At 44.8% G+C, this 14,877-nt stretch overlaps 1 protein-coding gene across 1 annotated transcript in view; it reads left to right on the forward strand.

The window, feature by feature from the left end:
• Positions 1-10,448: 10,448 nt before the first annotated feature.
• dnah3 (dynein axonemal heavy chain 3) overlaps positions 10,449-14,877 on the forward strand; it is a gene marked incomplete at both ends in the record, with an annotated part of 77,908 nt that continues 73,479 nt past the window's right edge. Inside the window, 2 exons of the mRNA XM_080835444.1 lie at positions 10,449-10,907; positions 11,041-11,132. Of these exons, the coding sequence (XP_080691570.1) occupies positions 10,449-10,907; positions 11,041-11,132 (551 nt within the window). The remainder of the gene's footprint in view (positions 10,908-11,040; positions 11,133-14,877) is intronic.

Raw genomic sequence — 14,877 nt, forward strand, 5'->3', positions numbered from 1 at the left:
CCAACCTGTAGAATAATCTATGGAGTTTTAATCAGAACGCTTCACCTTAATTAGATCTTTCCTGCTCTGGTGCAGGTGCAGAGGTCGTTCTTTACACGGAGTGTGTGTCTGTGGTTAAGGAGCCCAGCTGAGACATTTAAAGCCATGTTGCTGCTCTCCCGGGGTCCAACTACCCATTATGAATTTAGTGAAGAAATGATGGAGCGCAGTCAAATCATTTTCTCACAATTACAGTGCAACTTGTTGCACAGCTTTACTGTCTGAGCAGACAGCTAAGTTTCTATGATAGATAGAGGTTTAAAAGGGGTTGAAAGTTTGAGGTTTGTGCTTACCTTGCGTTTTCTCCCCTGTCTCTCTCCCTCCGTGGCGGTGAATGAGTGTGTGTGTGTGAGTGTGTGTGCGTGGGGTGTGTGTGTGTGTGTGCGTGCACACACACTCTCTGCTTAGCCAAACTGAAGCATTCCCTCAGTTTTAGATTCCTAAAGACAGAGGAGTCGGGTCCAGACGCTCCGATTGTGCACACATTTGTCCTCTGCCCCTCTTCATCCTGCACTTAGTTTCCTCGTCCTCCTCTTCCTCGCGTTGGAGTTGTTGCGTTCTTCTTGAATGAGACGGAGAGCCCAGAGTGTGTTCGGCGCTCAGAAAATGTCAAAATATTTTCCAGATATATCCCTCATGAAAAGTACACCTCAAAAGAAACAAAAAAAAGTAAGGTTCCACCAGGACTTGAAAGTGTGTCTCTGTGAGTGTGTTTGTAAATGTATATGTGTGTGTGTTCACAAGCATTTGTCCATAGAGAAAGTGTTGTTGTGGGATGGATGGATCTTCGTCATACGCGTCCTCTTTCTCTCTTCCTTGTGAAATTCCATGGCGTGGGATGGCTATCCTCGTGAAGTCTGATCCTCACTCGTCCTAGAACGCAGGGTCATCCCTCACTTCTCCCTCCTCCTCTCTCACACCGTTCATTTTTGCAATCTGATCCAGCACTGCAGTTTTCTCTCTGTCTGCCTCTCTCTCTCTCTCTCTCTCCCTCCCCTTCTCTCTCTCTCTCTCTCTCTCTCTCTCTCTCTTCCTCCCTCCCTCCCTCCCTCCTCTGATTGTGTCATAGAAACTGCCATTTGTGGTCACTGTATGCTCAGTGCTCAATCCTCTCTCTCTCTCTCTCCTCCCACAAGTTGTGCTTGCTTCATCCACTTGATGCTTTGAAGTCTCAGTGACTACACACACATAATCAACAATTGGATGACTATCAGTGTATCACAATTCTGATCATTTTTAACTGCTGTTTGGACTCTCAATTTTGGCTGAAGTTATGCTCCTTTCACCAAACATGATCAATTGAAGTCTTCCTGTGAGGCACTAATGTGAGGGACCTAGGTGGCCACCCCACGTTTTTGAGATGGTGTCTTTTTTTTACAAAAATATTCTTCTTTATCTTCTTTATCTTTATTTAAAAGGAGGACCCTGCGGTATCAGCCCCAAACATGTGCCCACAAAATAAACAAACATAAATCACAAACGCAGTCGAAGTGCTACATTTAACTAGTCACAATTCTCGATGCATATTCTAACTAGGCACAATTCTCTAGTCACAATTCTAAGCACATTCTAACTTAAGGCACAATTCTCTATGAACATTTGGCTAGGCACACAGACTAGGCACACAAACTAGGCACACAAACTAGGCAAACAGTTTTTTTTTACGCTCATGCCTTCTCAATGCTCTCCCTCAATGCTTGATTAAGGCACCCTTAAAATAGGCCGGCTACTTGGGCTAAATTGGTCCAATTGGCTCCAATTGGAACAAACCACTGTCACGGGGTAGCCCGGACCCCCAACCATTGTGGTGGGGGAGTCCACCCACAGGGGGCTAAACTCCTCTTTAGTGAGTCACGGTGAGAAGGGGGGGAATTCACCTCCACAAAATGAACATAAATCAAAGACATACAAAGTACTCAAGGTACTTACAAACACTAGGCACAATCTCTGGCAATTTCTATGTACATGCTAAGCAGGATAACTAAACTAGGCAACAAAAAACACGCATCTAAACACCATATATCCAATTCTGACTTATCCTCATATCAACTAAGTCCTTCTTTAAGTGCACAGTCCTCTCTTTTCCAGTGCTTTTTACCTGCTAAGAGTGAGGCACCCTTTAAATAGGCCGCCCATGGGGCTAAATTGGTCTAAATATTCCCAATTGGACACATCCATTGGCGTGGGGGAGCCCGGACCCTACTCTCATAGTGGGGGAGACCTAGTATCTGGCAGGGCAATGTGCGTAAAAAATGCCTTTTTTCTGCCACGGTGAGAAGGGGGGATTTCACCTTCTCACACACTCGTTTCTCTATCTGTCTCTATTTTCACTCTGCAAGCTTTGACTCATTCAGTAACAATGATAACTTCTACTAGGGGAGAAAGAGAAAGAGAGAGAAGCAAAGCAAAGCAATGAGGAAGTCAAAGAGAGAGGACAGAACAAGAAAATGAGAATGAAAAGGGTGATGAACGATTGTGAGAGAGCAAGAGAGAGAGATGAAGGCGGCAAGAGAGATAGGGGAGCGTTAGATGTAGCGACCGGCTGGCTGGGGCCCAGGCTCCTGTGTGCAGTCTCCAGTGAGTCACCCCACCAAACGATATTAGTCCCTTGGAAGAGACTGATCCATTTTTACACCAGAAAGCAGGGCCTGTATGTGGGCATTTCTGTTTGAATCTACCCTAAAGGGAATGACGGGGTGACCCCCAGTGTATTCACCCATACCCTCCTTTGGCAAAGGCCCAGGAGGTGATGCGGTCTCTCCTGGGAGTAGGTATTAACCTGATCTCAGGTCTGAGACAAAGGCACTGGTGGGAACCCACTCACTGTAGCCATGGTGATTGGCGAGCGTCTCATCACAGACAGAGGGTCTCCATGGTGATGTGGAGCTGAAGATGGTTCAGCACTTTCCTAGAGAGAGAGAGAGGGAGAAAGAGAGAGAGGGAGGGGTACAGAAAGAGAGATACAGGCAGAGAGGGAGAGAAAGAAAGATAGAGAGTGAGAGAGTGAGAGGAGGGAGGGAGAGATTCCAGATTTAAATTCCTCATTTATTCTCAGGGATGCCATGATTAACAATAATTACGGAGACTGAGCTGGCAAGCATCCATCTCTCTCCTTGTCTTCATCTCTCAGTTCGTCCACATCTCTCTCTCATTTTCTCTGCTCTGCTCATCTCTGTTGAGAATATCGGTTTGACTTTGTGTGTGTGTGTGCGTGTGTGTGTGTGTGTGTGTGTGTGTGTGTGTGTGTGTGTGTGTGTGTGTGTATGTGTGTGTGTGTGTGTGTGTGTGTGTGTGTATATGAGTGTGTGCAAACACATCTCATTTGCTCTTCATTTACATGGTCCCCCTACAAAGTGTGTACTGACAAGCTGGCTCCACCACTGAGGTGTGTGTGTTTTGATGTGTGGGCGGGTTTGGTGTGTGCGCGTGTGTGTGTGTGTGTGTGTGTGTGTATATGTGTGTGTGTATGTGTGTGTGTGAATAATTTGTCTCCAATTTGTCCGTGTTTAATAATGTCATCCATATTAACTTTATTTGTAAACGCTTGGAATGTGTCAGTTACTTTGTCACCATTGGTGGTTTTGAATCTGATTAGGTGGCTATGACATGCGGAATCCCCCAGGGATAAGTTCTCGGACCTGTTCTGTTCGATCTCTTTATGCTGGGCCAAATTGTCGGAACAATAACATTGATTACCATAGTAATGCAGGTAATTCACAGATACATCTGGAGAATTATATTTTGTCAACACATGGATTAGTATTATTAGCAAACAACTAAATTATCTGGCTCTAAAAAACAACTACAAAGTCCTGGCATTCTATAAGATTCAGATCACACCTTCACAAGCCTTATCAAAAAAAAAGAATAGCCAGAATCATATAGCCCAAGAGAAGCTTAAATCTCCAGTAGGGTGGACTTCCAAAAATCTTAGATAGATTTTCAAGTACTGCTATCTGTCTATAAATCACTGAGTGGTTTAGACCCAGAATATCCTGTATATCTGACAAGTTTAAAGAATATGAACTGACAAGGGCTATTAGATCCATGGACTTGTCCAAATTACAAATTATAGGCAGTATTTAGCTGTTATGCTGCATGCAACTGGAACACTCTGCCAGAAGATCTTAGATGTGCCCCAAATCTAGCAATTTTATAATCCAGGTGATTTTTTTTTTTTTATGTGCCTATGCTTGAGCTGTAAAACATGCTTTCTATTCTTACTGCACTTTAATAGACCTCATTCTCAACAGAGAAGTTACAAAGCTCTATTGGCAGGCCTATTTCTAAGCTCTTTTCTTGGGCTAAGCTCTATTTCGGGTCTTTCTCTAAATCCCTATCAGGCTCTACTGTGGATTTTATTGAGGGTTCTATTCGTGCTGTTGCTCTATGGTTCTCTTTTCTGTGTTCAAGAAAAGATAAACACATAGTCTGGGCTACTTCCACTATGTTTTTATTCAATTTTATGTACTTAAGACTTTCCTTTATTTATTATTTTTTTTATCTTTTACTGTTTTCACTCTTAATTATTTTGTCTTTATTTTCCTTTGGTTGTTCCTTTTGTTTTTATTTATGTAAAGCACACTGAATAACACGTTTGAAATGTACTATATAAATTAACTTGCCTTTGCAGAATAAGAATAAGGCCTCCATAAATATTGTAATATTGCCTGTAGGGAGGCTTTAAGTATTGCACAGTATTGCACATGTTGTCAGTGTACATAGTCAATGTGCTATTCTGTTTATTACCAACAGGGGGAGCATTACAAATGTCAAGTAACCATCAATCAATATTAAATTAATAGAATAATCTTACTTTGACCAATTCAGAAGGTTTTCAGAAATTCAGCTTGTACATAAAAAATTGTTTATTGTGCTTAAGTTGGCTACATGTTCATGACTCCCAAAATCAGCGTGTGGGCTTGAGTTTGTTGCGCATTCCTGCATTGTGAAGAAGAGCCAGTCAATGCTCCATACTCTACACTACACTTAGTGCTACTGGAAAAATCTGTGATAGCTATGTTGAGTGGTTGAGTGTGTCTGTCTCTTATTCACTCTTCCTGTGTCATCCCATTCGGCATTCATTCCCCAACAATGACAGGGAAGGGGAGGACAGGCGAGGGGAACTTCCACTGTCTCTTTTGTGTGAGAGTTGAGCTGAGCTCTGAACCCGTTTCAACCCGCTCTCTCTCTCTCTCTCTCTCTTTCTCACTCGCGCTCTCTTTCTCTAACTGTCAGCCCGCTCTCCATCGCTCCAAACCCCCCCCCCCCACACCCACCCTTTTTTTTGGGGGTGATACTATTTTAAGAGCGGCACCGTCTCAGAAGTCGCCCTTTTTCAGCTTTTCAAACTAATTCAATTTCATAACAATGATGATACACGGGGTACGATAGTCCTCCAGTGTCCACCCCTGCACAACACATTTTAATACATCAGTGTCTAGACGTGTGGATGTACCTGTCCAAAGTGCCCTTCTGTGCTAATGATGGATCTATAACACTGGAATGAAATGATTGCCAGCTAAGCTTGCCTATCTCCCTTCCTGATTTTCTGCCGTCCTTTTGCACTGTAGTAGAATAACAGATGAGGGTGATTTGATAATGACTGATTTAACATAACGACCATCCAATTAATAATTCAGTCAAAGTCACTGACTTCAGTGTTTCCACACAGAAATGAACAAGCAGAGACAGACACGCACACATACACAGGGTTACTGGAGTGTTGCTCAGACTGCATTACAGTCCAGACTTCCATTCCCTTCAGTCATAAGGTTTGACCCGCCTTCCTCCTCTCCTCTCCTCTCCTCTCCTCTTCTCCGCTCATCTCATTTACCTGACAGCCGTGTCCTGGGGCTCCGAGGAGCAGGAGCTCTGAACTCCCCAGCAGGGGCCTCACACAAGGACAGGCGCTAATCACCCAACATCACAGACTTCAGCACAGCAGAGGATGTAAACCACTGTATTGACCTCTTCATGCTTGATGATCCTGACCTCAGTTTTCAGCAGAATAAGTCAACAATATCTGTCTCTTTCCCTCACACACACACACACACACACACACACATTTGATGATGAGTTGTCCTTGAGTTGTGTCATTACCTGTCGCTATGCAAGCTCCACAAGTGAATGGAGACTTGTAAAAGGTAAAAAGTATGTGTGTGTGTGTGTGTATGCACAGTATATGTGAGGTATACTGTATGTATATGAAAGGTAAAAAGTATGCTAGTCATCTCTGAGCCAAGATAAACACAAAGAGAAATATGTATGTGTCTATCTCTGTTTTTGTGTGTGTGGGTGATCCAAACTTGGAGGAAAGCTGGACAGACCAGTTCATATTTGTATTCTTATGCTCTCCAAGCATGTGTGGGCTCTATGCCTCCCCTCACCCGTCACTCTAGGGTCCACTGGAGGGCCCGCCTCAGGCCCTCTGCCTTTTAATGAAAATGTGCTTTGTGTTGTGTGGCACTGCGCGAGATGGTGCAATGTGGCATTGTGTCACTTTGTATTGTGTTGTGCTTCTGCCTCTTGCTGGGTGTCTCTTTTCTGTTCTGTCAGGGTGCCATCAGAGCAGCCCAGCGTCTGTCACTCCCGGTGTGTGTGTGTGTGTGTGTGTATGTGTGTGTGTGTGTGTGTGTGGCAGTCTATCATTTCAACATCGTGGGTGTGAAACTATAGGCCTCAGCTCTTGTGTCCAATCTCTTTACCCCCAACAACTTCTCTCAACTTCCACCTCTCTCTTCTCTCTTACCTCCCTCTTATACATTCACCTCCGGTCTCTACCAAATACTTTTTGGTTTAAATAATAAAAATTTCACTTTATGTTTATGTCACCCTTATAACTTCAAGTGTAATGTAACATAGCATCTACAAAGGACAAAGAAATGTATTAAATGTTGACATGTTTTGGGGCTTGTAGAACCTGATAATGTAATAATTTCCCGATAATGTAATAACTCCCGATAATGTAATACAAATTCCTTCATAAGTCCCTAAAACATGTAATAAAACCTGATAATGTAATAATACCCCGATAATGTAATAAAGTGCATTACCCAATAATTTTGCAGAACCTGATAATGTAATAATTACCTGATATTGTAAAAACTTTGGTTGGTGCTGTAGCATCTCCAGTTTCAGAGGTCCAAACAGTGAAGCTGTCCAGAGACCTGCTGCTTCACTATTAGCAGATACAGTATATATTTTATATGATTGCGAATGCACAATTTTTACAATGGTGAAAGGGATATTCAGTGGTAATCAACTAATAGAGAAAAAAAATAAGAACATTTTGGTATGTTATAGACCGGCAGCTAATGGGCACATAGAACTTTGAGTTTCTAAGTCCTCATTGATCATCAATAGCTGACATTTCGCTATTTGATTTATATCAAATTCTCTTTTGATTTTGGGGATCAAAATATGAGCAAAACAATAGTGGGTGGTTGTCTACACAGCATCACTACTTGGTCTGAATAACTGGTGTCCCAACATTTCAGCACTGACCAAAGTTTTTACAATATCAGGAATTTATTACATTATCAGGTTCTGCAAAATTGAGGCTAACCTGATAATGTAATAACTTCCAATTAATGTAACATTTTATTACATTATTGGTATGGCGATTGTTACATTATTGGGAAATGCACTTTATTACATTATTGGGATATTATTACATTATCAGGTTTTATTACATCTTTTAGGGACTTATGAGGGATTTTTTATTACATTATCAGGGTTATTACGTTATCAGGAAATTATTACATTATCAGGTTCTACAGGGCTCAATCTTGTGGAAAAGCAGTGTAGTAACCCAATAATCTACTATGTCATTTTGAATCCAAAATTCACATTAATAGTTCACCTGAATATACGTACATGCTCTATGTAACCGGCAGAATTACGGTGCTCTCTTCCAGTAGCCACGTAACTCTTGGGTCCTGCTCTGCCACGCCCCCGATTTACACTCCGTGGCTGTTTATTCATTAACCAAAGTGCGGCTCGTATAAGACCAGCTCAACAGGTAGAATACTAGAGGTGTCTGGGATCCCGCATTCTTGCTCTCTGTGTTATTGCGGCCTAAGGTATGTGCTCCTGTTTTAGTTTCAGTTAGCATACAGCTTATTAGCCATTCATCTGTATGTTCCTTCATTCCTAGAGTGTCTGTTTTGGTAACAGGTGTTTATCGTTCACCCAAACGCTTCCGGGTAGTATGCCTGCAAGCTACCGAAGGTTTGGGTTAGACACCAAACTAGCACAACCTGCTGTAATAAACTGAAGACTGGTTGAGGTAACTTCTCCCGCTCATGTTAATATACGAATATGTTTGTTTGCACGTTCCATATGGAGGTGTTGCTTGCTCAACGCGACTGACTCTGTGCAAGCCTTCACATAGCATCTATGCTTCATCTCTATTTAAAGTTGATTGGTTGAATGTCTTTGTAACATATGTTTGAAATACATCTGTCCTCATTTAGGTTTTGGTTAGGAGACGCCAGGAACCATAGTTTCAGTGTGTATTCTTTCGGTGATGCATGTACATAAAGGTAACCTGAGACAATGCTGTCATATTCATCATAAGGTGAGACATGCTCATTATGAATCAATGTAACAGATTGTTGGTTCCTTTGTTTAGGAAGATTTGCCACTGCTGCTTTGCCTGTAGTAAAATTTGTGTGCTTTCAGCTTTTGACATCGTTTTATCTTGTTTGCTTTTATCTTGGTTTGGTTGACTAAACCTAGGTGTGAGCTAGGTTTAGCGTGCTGATTTTTATCACTTTTATTATTGTCCCCTCTCCTCCCTGCGGTGCTAGAGTGATTTGTGCTGTAGTGGCTGCCCTAGCATTGTTCCCCTAGTTTGAGTAGGCTTTTACATAGCTAGAACTCTGCCTGGTTTTAGCCAGTTAGGCTTAACTCCAACCCCTCCTTCCCTTTCCTCTCTAGAGGGTGGTAGCTGTCTGCGGGGCAGGTCACTGGATCCGAGTCCTTCTTCTTCGCGCACTGCATGTCCTTTTCTGAGTGGTAACTTGTACCTCACCATTTTCTGTTATCCTTGTTTGCAGTGCTTGTCCCTATGTGTGTTGTGTGTGTGTGTGTGTGAAAGTGTGAGTAGGTAAACGAATCAAGAGCACGGGTGGCGTGTCGGTCTCACTCCTTTCCCCAGGACAGGTAACCCCCCCCTGCAGCAGCTGCTCCCTATGCCCCCTACCATGGAGGCAGTCATTACTCCCTCTCTTGCCTCATTTTAATGTCAGTTAGCCATGTATTAATAAATATTATTTTTCTCTTTGAAATACCACGTCTCTGTCGTCACTAGAACGTACCTGGGCGTGAGCCCCCTTGTCTCTCTCAGAAGGTACAATTACACAACAACATATCTTGGTGAGAAAGGCACCAAGTGGCGTAGTCGCATAGCAGAGCCAAGACCTAACTACCACTAGGTTACAATTGGCGTAGTCGGCAGGATCTGGTACACAGAGACGTGTATTTCTGGTTTGTTTTGTTTTTCTTTGTGTTTTTGTTAAAAGCTGTGTAATAGAACTTTTAGGCAAAGCAGCAGTTGGCACGTCGTGGGACATCTACACTGGACAACAACAGCGCCCCGACTGGCTGACGGCAGATACCCTGTTTTGTTTATTTGTGTTTTAGTTTTTTTGCCTGATTAACTGCACTGTTCTTCGTTTGTAGTCATGGATAACGAGCTACGGGAACTGAGGGAGCAGGTGCGGCAACTTCAGGCAAAGAAAGAACACTTACAGCAGGGACGAGTGTTGTACCTCCCTAGCGAAAAAAAGTGCCCAATGTTCAGGGGCAGAGCGGGGATGGGTATTGTGGAATGGGTGGAAGAAGTGTATGCTAGCATAAGGGCAAGGCACTTGGACGCACTTGATCAAGCCTATTTTATTTTTGACCACTTGGATGGGGAGGCTAAGGATGAGATCAAGTATAGGACTAAGGCCGAGAGGGAGGATCCAGAAAAGGTCTTATCTATACTGAAAGAACTCTATGGTTGTCCAAAATCTTACATTGCCTTACAAGAGAGCTTTTTCTCTAGAAGACAACTTCATGGAGAGTCCTTTCTAGCATATTCGCATGCCCTTTATTCTCTCATGAATAAAGTGACCCAGAGTTCCCCTGTTGCAGTGCCTAACCCTGATGTCCTTTTGCGGGATACATTTGTAGAGCATCTCCTTGACCTCGATCTCCGCAGGGAGCTGAAGCGGTTGGTCCGCCAGACCCCAGGGCTTTCCATGTTGGAAGTACGAGCTGAAGCCGTCCAGTGGGAGCGGGAAGGTAGGCCAAGTGGTTTTGCTAGAGGTGGAAGTTCTGTCCAATCTCTCTGTGCAATGCAGTCCTCTAGAGCCCAGCAGGACAGCTACCCACCCCAGGAAAACCCATTTAAGTCCGAAATGACAGAATTAAGAACAATGCTGCTGGCACAGCAAGAGCAGATTTACCAGCTCATCAGCAGTTTGGCTACTTTGCAGGTACCAGTACGCCAGGCTAGGCCTGGACGTTCTTCCTCTGTTGTTTGCAGGCGATGCCAGAGGCCTGGGCATTATGCCAGAGAGTGTGATGGCGATCGAGCGGTTCCTGTGCAGCAGACTGCGGCGCCACAGAGGAATGAGCGGCATGACCAGAGGGTACACAGTCAAGTACAGCGGACCATGCTGAAACCAGTCCTACGGAGTCACCGGCCCAACCTCCCTGCTGCACCTCCAGAACCCTCAGAGCGGCATGACCAGCGGGTACCCCGTCAAGTACAGCAGACCATACTGCAGCCGGTCCCACGGAGTCACTGGCCAGAACCCCCTGCTGCACCTCCAGAACCCCCAGTAGCGGAGCCAGAAAGTACTGAAGAGGATGAGGTGGGACAGTGGGGCATTGCTAGTCCTCCTGATCCCAACCTGGCTCTTTCTCCTGCGGCAGCCTCTGGGTCTGTCGGACCCCACGAGCAGATTGAACAGCCTTTTCCTACCTTTGCTCTACCTGTCCCCACAGATTCTGCCCCTGGTGGCGGTGTACTACCTCCATGGAGGATGTCCCGGTTCACTGCAGGAAGGCATGGAAACTCCAGTCACCTCCCAGTGTCGGTGAGTAGGACCAGCGCGAATGGGGCTACGAACTCCCAGGTGCCTGGTTCTATTAATAGTACTATAGCAGGTTTCCGACCCTGGTTTTAAGAACCCATTTTATGCTTTTCTTTATTATATAGGGCGTTTTTATTTTATCTGCGGGACGCCGATAAGAAATGGGGGGGGTGGAATGTAACCGGCAGAATTACGGTGCTCTCTTCCAGTAGCCACGTAACTCTTGGGTCCTGCTCTGCCACGCCCCCGATTTACACTCCGTGGCTGTTTATTCATTAACCAAAGTGCGGCTCGTATAAGACCAGCTCAACAGGTAGAATACTAGAGGTGTCTGGGATCCCGCATTCTTGCTCTCTGTGTTATTGCGGCCTAAGGTATGTGCTCCTGTTTTAGTTTCAGTTAGCATACAGCTTATTAGCCATTCATCTGTATGTTCCTTCATTCCTAGAGTGTCTGTTTTGGTAACAGGTGTTTATCGTTCACCCAAACGCTTCCGGGTAGTATGCCTGCAAGCTACCGAAGGTTTGGGTTAGACACCAAACTAGCACAACCTGCTGTAATAAACTGAAGACTGGTTGAGGTAACTTCTCCCGCTCATGTTAATATACGAATATGTTTGTTTGCACGTTCCATATGGAGGTGTTGCTTGCTCAACGCGACTGACTCTGTGCAAGCCTTCACATAGCATCTATGCTTCATCTCTATTTAAAGTTGATTGGTTGAATGTCTTTGTAACATATGTTTGAAATACATCTGTCCTCATTTAGGTTTTGGTTAGGAGACGCCAGGAACCATAGTTTCAGTGTGTATTCTTTCGGTGATGCATGTACATAAAGGTAACCTGAGACAATGCTGTCATATTCATCATAAGGTGAGACATGCTCATTATGAATCAATGTAACAGATTGTTGGTTCCTTTGTTTAGGAAGATTTGCCACTGCTGCTTTGCCTGTAGTAAAATTTGTGTGCTTTCAGCTTTTGACATCGTTTTATCTTGTTTGCTTTTATCTTGGTTTGGTTGACTAAACCTAGGTGTGAGCTAGGTTTAGCGTGCTGATTTTTATCACTTTTATTATTGTCCCCTCTCCTCCCTGCGGTGCTAGAGTGATTTGTGCTGTAGTGGCTGCCCTAGCATTGTTCCCCTAGTTTGAGTAGGCTTTTACATAGCTAGAACTCTGCCTGGTTTTAGCCAGTTAGGCTTAACTCCAACCCCTCCTTCCCTTTCCTCTCTAGAGGGTGGTAGCTGTCTGCGGGGCAGGTCACTGGATCCGAGTCCTTCTTCTTCGCGCACTGCATGTCCTTTTCTGAGTGGTAACTTGTACCTCACCATTTTCTGTTATCCTTGTTTGCAGTGCTTGTCCCTATGTGTGTTGTGTGTGTGTGTGTGTGAAAGTGTGAGTAGGTAAACGAATCAAGAGCACGGGTGGCGTGTCGGTCTCACTCCTTTCCCCAGGACAGGTAACCCCCCCCTGCAGCAGCTGCTCCCTATGCCCCCTACCATGGAGGCAGTCATTACTCCCTCTCTTGCCTCATTTTAATGTCAGTTAGCCATGTATTAATAAATATTATTTTTCTCTTTGAAATACCACGTCTCTGTCGTCACTAGAACGTACCTGGGCGTGAGCCCCCTTGTCTCTCTCAGAAGGTACAATTACACAACAACATATCTTGGTGAGAAAGGCACCAAGTGGCGTAGTCGCATAGCAGAGCCAAGACCTAACTACCACTAGGTTACATCTAGATACTCATCTGCCCTAAACACATTCACAGAAGTAGCTGCATACACTAAACCTGTATAGACTGAGATATGCCGAGAAGGGGAATCAGACAGAATGGTCTTGACCGCTCTTGAATAAATGTGCTTTGGGTCGTGTTCGGGTTGTTTGTATTTTTAGCCGATGAGGGTGGTGGTTTAACTTGGCACGCTCCCTGCTCACCTCCAAGGCTTCTGCCTGATCTGATTGGACGGCTCCCATGGTTATAACTGGTATACGATTGGACTGTTCATGCAGAGTTCCCAGCAGGCCTTTTCTGAGGGGCACTGTCATTCGGCCAGTCCCAAAGCACCCTGGGAGATTTGGAGAGGAAAACGCTTCTCTCTGTACTCTCTCTCCACCTGTGTGTATATATGGCCGCTTGCTATACCAATAATGCCAGGTTATTTTTAGATCTCGGAAGTAGATCTTTACCTGTTGAGCTTTCTTTCTCAGATGATATAATGACATATTTGTGCTTGCATGTAATGAAATATTGCATGTCGTGGAAAGTGTGTATATCATATAGAGACAGAGAGTGTGTGTGTGTGTGTGTGTGTGTGTGTGTGTGTGTGTGTGTGTGTGTGTGTGTGTGTGTGTGTGTGTGTGTGTGTGTGTGTGTGTGTGTGTGTGTGTGTGTGTGTGTGTGTGTGTACTGTATGTGTGTCTCATAGTGTGTGTGCAGGCACGGGTTGAGAGTTATTTGTAGCAGGTCTGGTCTCTCTGGGAACTCTCTCCATCTGTCAGCTCAGCCTATTCCTTCAGCTGACCCAATTCTGAGGAGAGAGGAAGAGAGAGAAAGAGAGAGCGAGAGAGAGAGAGAGAGAGAGGAAGAGAGAGAGATAAATCGATGCCCTCGTGCTACTGAGGGTTCAACCTGTGGCATTGTTTGGCCTGTAAACTTATGTAAATATGTGTCGTCAGCCAATGAGCAGATGAAATCAAAGAAGCCAATGAGAGAACATAAATAGACCGGTCACCTCGTGGTCCTGGCCTTGTGGGGGAAGGTCACAACTGGTCTCAGAAACTCACATGTCCCCCAAGCATATGGCTTCAACACCAGCATATGGTTGTCTGACAGAAGCTCTGAGTCCTTCAGGCCTTTTTGGAACATCAGAGAGAGAGAAAGAGAGAGAGGGAGGAGAGAATGAGGCTCTTCTTTTAAATAGCACCTGAAGGTGTGATAAATGAAGAGGAATACATTAAAAGGGAAAGAGCCTGGAGGCTTGACCTCTTTTGGATGCATCCTGTGAGTGTCAGGGTCATATGCTTTGTGTCTGTATGGTGGCTCTGTATGTGACATGTGTCTGCTTTACATCCCTGACTCTATGTGTGTGTGTGTGTGTGTGTGTGTGTGTGTGTGTGTGTGTGTGTGTGTGTGTGTGTGTTCATGGGTCAGGAGGCCATAGCTGGGGTGTTGCGTCAGCTCTATTGCTCTGAAAGCCGACCTCTAATGCCGCTTCCGTTCGCCTCCCCAAACTCAAATCCAAATATTCCCCTCTTTGTGAGGGGATTTACCCCCTTCCCCAAGCACTCAGCACATTCATACACACACACACACACACACACACTCACACACACACTCAGATAACAAAAATGCATGCATGCCCACACATACACGCAATACCACTACTCTACCCATTCTTCCTTGTGCTTCTCAAACAAATGCCCCGGTGCCAACACAGGCCTCTTATCTAACAGCCTCTGCACTGACCCATGGTGACTATTCCCACTGACCCATGGTGACTATTCCCACTGACCCACGGTGACTATTCCCACTGACCCACGGTGACTATTCCCACTGACCCACGGTGACTATTCCCACTGACCCACGGTGACTATTCCCACTGACCCACGGTGACTATTCCCACTGACCCACGGTGACTATTCCAACTGACCCATGGTGACTATTCCCACTGACCCACGGTTACTATTCCCACTGACCCACGGTGACTATTCCCAGTGACCCATGGAGACTATTCCCACTGACCCAC

Source organism: Sprattus sprattus, assembly GCF_963457725.1.
Source record: "Sprattus sprattus genome assembly, chromosome: 3".
NCBI lineage: Eukaryota > Metazoa > Chordata > Actinopteri > Clupeiformes > Clupeidae > Sprattus > Sprattus sprattus.